Source organism: Coffea arabica, chromosome 10c (assembly GCF_036785885.1).
Source record: "Coffea arabica cultivar ET-39 chromosome 10c, Coffea Arabica ET-39 HiFi, whole genome shotgun sequence".
In the NCBI taxonomy this organism is placed as follows: Eukaryota; Viridiplantae; Streptophyta; class Magnoliopsida; order Gentianales; family Rubiaceae; genus Coffea; species Coffea arabica.
Genome location: NC_092329.1, coordinates 13884016 through 13889423, shown reverse-complemented (window position 1 = coordinate 13889423; position 5408 = coordinate 13884016). Strand labels below are relative to the sequence as shown.

At 37.4% G+C, this 5408-nt stretch overlaps 1 protein-coding gene across 1 annotated transcript; it reads left to right on the top strand.

The window, feature by feature from the left end:
- Window positions 1–4011: 4011 nt before the first annotated feature.
- LOC140015812 (uncharacterized) lies at window positions 4012–4593 on the top strand. Its single transcript, XM_072068632.1, has one exon. The coding sequence runs from the start codon at window positions 4012–4014 to the stop codon at window positions 4591–4593; it is 582 nt and encodes a 193-aa protein (XP_071924733.1).
- Window positions 4594–5408: the final 815 nt, after the last annotated feature.

The window sequence follows — 5408 nt, the reverse complement described above, 5'->3', positions numbered from 1 at the left end:
TCCAGAGCTCTGACTAGGAGGAGAATCCGGAGGAAGATCCTGAGGAGGAGATTTCGTCTGGTAGTCCTACTGTGGATTAGGCCTTTAGTGATTGACCTTTTGGCTTTTGATTAGTACAGTTAGGATTAACAGGGGTGATGCTAAGTGCTGAGACCATTGTATTTTGTATGACTGTGTATCCTACTTTTGAGGCACTTGCTTTTACTTTAGTTTTCTGTGACTAAGAGTATTCTTGTGCCACTTACGTGCTATATTTTTGTGATTCCCTAATGACTTCCTAATTGTATGAATCCTGACATGTTAATGAATGTAAATTATTGTTAATTTCAGTGTTTTCGTGATTGATTCTTGTTTTAAATATTTTCTCGCGCAATTGATTCATTTCTTGCACTAGGCATGCATAGGATAATGGAAGAACTAAGAGGTGGTCGAGACCGTGATCGAGGCAGTGGACGAGGGACTAGACAAGCCCAACCTCATGGTGATGACCAGGGATCGGCAACTGGACCGACCTAGGGACAGAAAAATATAGAGAAAAATCAAGTGGCTACTGCCATTAATAGAATGACTGATATTCTAGAGCGCTTAGCTGATAGATAACGTTCTGGACCATTTAACCAACTTGGGGGATAGGACAGATGAGAAGATAGAGTTTTGGAGAGATTTTCAAAATTCAACCCGCCTAAGTTTTTTGGTAAACCCGACCCTGATATAGCGGAGAATTGGTTAGAGAGGATGACCAATATATTCGCCGCTCTAGACTACACTAAGGATAGACGAGTGAATTTTGCTGCTTTCCAATTTGAGAGAGTAACTCGTGCTTGGTGAGATGTGATAAAAGGAAAATGGGAGAGAGTTCAAACCTTTTGGACCTGGGAGAATTTCATAAGGGAGTTTAATGAAAAATTTGTTCCGCCCTTGATCCAAGAAAAGAGGGAGGATGAATTTATCAAGTTGAAACAAGGGACCCTTAGTGTAGCTGAGTACGAAGAGAAGTTTACTAAACTTTCTAAGTATACCCCTGAACTGGTGATTAATGAACGAAGGAGAATCAGACGGTTCATACAGGGACTTAATGTGGAAATTCAGGAAGGATTGGCTGCGGATCAAATCCCTACTTTTACTGAGACTCTAGAGAAAGTACAAAGAGTTGAAAATGCGAGAATGTAAGTTAAGGACTTTCAGAATAGGAAGAGGAACTTTTCTAGTCGTACATCTGGATAGATTAGTAAGAGTTCACAACTTTTCCTGAGGCGACTGAGGTGGTTGAAGGTACAATTCCAATCTTTCACCGTTTAGCTAGGGTTCTAATTGATTCAGGTGCAACACATTCTTTTATAAAACCCTACTTTCATGAGCGGGATAGATTTGGAGCCAATTAAGTTATCGTGTGATTTAGAAGTTAAAACACCTACTGGGGATCAAAGTCTAGTTGCTAACTTGATGTATGGGGATTGTGAAATCTAGATCGGTAAACGAAAATTATTGGCCGATCTAATAGGTTTAACAATTAAGGGGTATGATGTGATCTTAGGGATGGATTGGTTAGTCCGTTATAATGTCCAGTTGAACTGTAGAACAAAAATTATAGAATTGGGTATTCCAGGAAAAGCGACCCTGAAATTGGAAGTAAATGGTAGGTTAGTTTCATCTGCACTTATTTCAGGGATCCGGGTTAGAAAATTGTTAAGTAGAGGAGATCGAGAATATCTGGCTTTTCTTATCAACACCACTAGTGATAAGGTGAAATTGGAAGACATGCCTGTAGTGAAAGATTTTTCAGATATATTTCCTGAAGAGTTAGAGTCTCTACCCCCGGAACGGAAAATAGCTTTTAACATTGATGTGACTCCGGGAGTAGCACCTATCTCTAAAACTCCATATCGGATGACTCCAGCTGAATTGAAGGAATTGAAATTGCAACTGCAGGATTTGCTGGAATGGGGTTTTATAAAGGCAAGCGATTCCATTGGGGAGTCCCGGTTTTGTTTGTTAAGAAAAAGGATGGGAGTTTGAGATTGTGTATAGATTACCGAGACTTAAATGATGTCACAATTAAGAATAAGTATCTATTGCGTCACATTGATGAATTGTTTGACCAATTACAAGGGGCAGTAGTATTTTCCAAATTAGATTTGGGATAGAGTTATTATCAATTGAGGATTTTAGAGAAGAATATACCCAAAATTACTTTTAACTCGAGGTATGGGCACTTTGAGTTTGCAGTAATGCCCTTTGGATTGACTAATGTACATGCTGCTTTCATGGATTTAATGCATAGGGTTTTTAAACCTTATCTAAATCAATTTGTAGTGGTCTTTATTGATGATATATTGGTGTACTCTAAGAATGTGAAAGATCACGAGAAGCATTTGAGAATTATTTTGCAAACCTTGAGGGAACACAAATTGTATGCTAAATTTAGCAAATGTGAATTTTGGTTGAAAGAAATGACATTCTTGGGGCATATAATTTCTAAAGATGGGATTAAGGTGGATCCGACTAAGGTTGAAGCTGTCGCAAGGTGAAAACGATCGAAAAATCCTACTGAGGTTTGAAATTTTATTGGACTAACAGGGTATTACCGGAGGTTTATTCAGGATTTTTTTCAAATTGCTAGACCCATGACTGAATTGACCAAGAAAAGTGAAAAGTTTATACGGAATCTTAGGTGTGAAGAGAGTTTTCAGGAATTAAAGAGACGTCTAACGAGAGCACTTGTATTAACTCTATCGAATGGAAAGGATAGTTTTGTGATTTATACAGATACATTTAAGGAAGGATTGGGATGTGTTTTGATACAAAATGACAAAGTGATAGCGTATGCCTCTAGGAAATTAAAACCACATGAAGGGAATTACCCGACTCATGACTTGGAGTTGGCAGCAATGGTATTTGGTTTAAAGAAATGAAGACATTCCCTGTATGAAATGACATTTGAGGTTTTTACAAACCACAAAAATTTTAAATATTTGTTTTCTCAAAAAGAGCTGAATTTGAGGCAACATAGGTGGATGGAATTTTTGGAAGACTATGATTGCACTATAAAGTACCATTCAGAGAAAGCCAATGTAGTGGCCGATGCTTTGAATCGTCAAGTACTAGTGGCCGGATTGATGATTAAGGAATTATATTTGCTGGAGAAAGTTAGTTATTGAAATCCTAAACTTGAACCAAGGAAAGTAATTTTGAGGAATATTATACTGAACTTCACTTTGTTGGAGCGTATCAAAGAATCTCAGGAGAAGGATGTCGAAGTGCAAAAGTGGGTGGAAAATGTTAAAAGAGGAGAAAAATTGGATTTTAATTTGAGATCAAATGGTATTTTGAGATTTCGGAATTGGATAGTAGTGCCAAAAGATGAGCGACTTAGGAAGGAAATTTTAGAAGAGACACACCGATCAAAATTTACGGTACACTCTGGAAGGAATAAAATGTACCAAGATTTGAAGAGTCTATATTCGTGGGAGAGTATGAGGAAGGAGATTGCCCAATTTGTTCAGACTTGCTTGATCTGTCAACAGGTTAAAGCTGAGCATCAGAAACCATAGGAACTTTTGCAACTTTTAGAAATATCTGTGTGAAAATGGGAGAACATTACTATGGATTTTGTATCAGGATTACCGAGGACACAGAGAGACCAGGATGCTATTTAGGTAATAGTGGATAGACTGACCAAATCGGCTTACTTCCTGCCGATCAACATGAAGTACTCATTGGAGAAGTTAGTTAAGCTGTATTTGGATGAAATTATCAGGTTACATGAAATACCTATAAGTATAGTGTCGGATAGAGACTCGAGATTTGTTTCAAGGTTCTGGCAAAAGATACAAGAAGTGTTGGGGACTAAACTAAATTTTAGTACCACTTATCATCCTCAGACCGATGGACAGTCTGATAGGACAATTCAGACCCTTGAGGACATATGTTCTAGATTTTTGGAAAAGTTGGAGTAAGTTTTTAACTTTGGTGGAATTTGCTTATAACAATTGTTTCCACTCCTCTATACAAATGGCCCCGTATGAAACGCTTTATGGTCGGAAATGTAGGTCTCCAATTTGTTGGGATGAAATAGATGAACGGAAGATTTTAGACCCGACTACAGTGTCTTGGATTGAGAAAGCTAGTGAAAAGGTAAAGTTGGTACGCCAGAGAATTCAAACCGCACAGAGCAGTCAAAAGAACTATACAGATAATCGGAGGAAGAATTTGGAATTTGCTGTTGGAGATCTAGTGTTTCTTAAGATCACACCTTTGAAAGCAAGTTTGATGTCTGGAAGGGGAAAGAAACTACAACCGAGGTTTGTAGGGCCTTATAAGATTATTCAGCGCATGGAACAGGTAGCGTATAAGTTGAAATTGCCACCGAATCTATCTCGAATTCATAATATGTTCCATGTGTCTATGCTTAAGAAGTATCATCCAGATCCTTCACATGTCTTACAACCGGAAAGCATCGAGATCGATGAGACATTGATTTATAAGGAGAAACCGGTTAAGTTTTTGGATAGAAAGGCGAAAGAATTGAGAAATAAACAGATACCACTAGTAAAAGTTCTCTGGAAAAACCATGGGTTAGAGGAAGCGACTTGAGAGGTTGAGAAGCAATTCGAGAAAGGTATCCAGACCTGTTCACCAATCAAGGTAAATTTCGAGAATGAAATTTTCTTAAGGGGGAGAGGATGTGATGACTCACAAAATTTAATATTTTAAATTCTATTTCAAGTTTATTTAAATATTTAATTGCCCATTTACTCCGAATATTATTTTCTAACCTAATTAGACCTAATTACATGGGTCTATAGTTTCGTTATATTTTTAAAGTGGCTTGTTTCAAAATTTAATTTTTAGAAGCTCGTTAAGTGGAAATAACAAATGCGCGTTTGGAGATTATAGCTGATTTGGGGGTACAATAAACTTGGAAAATTAGAGACTTGCACAATGGAGTTAAAATAGGTATTTTTATATTTAAATATTCAAGTGACAGTTAGTGGTACTAGCGTTATAAGAAATTCCTGGAGATTTCACTTCATCACGCTTAAATTGGAAATACGCGTTTTTACACGTGCGATTTAATTGAGGGACTTTAGACCCTTATTTTGGGACAATTAAGAGTGAATAATATTTATATGAATAGAAGTGCATTAAAGGTTTAGTGCACTAGTGAAATAAATTCGAAAGAAATCGAGCGCAAAACGCGCGCGCGAAGGAGAGTTGACTTTTGGGTAAACTTGGGCCACACATTAAAGCTTTTTTTTTTGGAAGTTTCATTTGAACAAACACTCCCTCTCTTTTCTCTCTCATTGGCTGGCCATCAAGAGGAGGAAAACACCAAGGAGCTCTTCCATTTTTCTTCTCCAATTCTTCACAAAATCATCACCCATTTCACTTCAAATTTCAACCACACT

What these genes read in the sequence shown, in the direction of transcription:
- LOC140015812 (XM_072068632.1), top strand. Translation starts at nt 4,012, where the DNA reads ATGGCCCCGTATGAAACGCTTTATGGTCGGAAATGTAGGTCTCCAATT.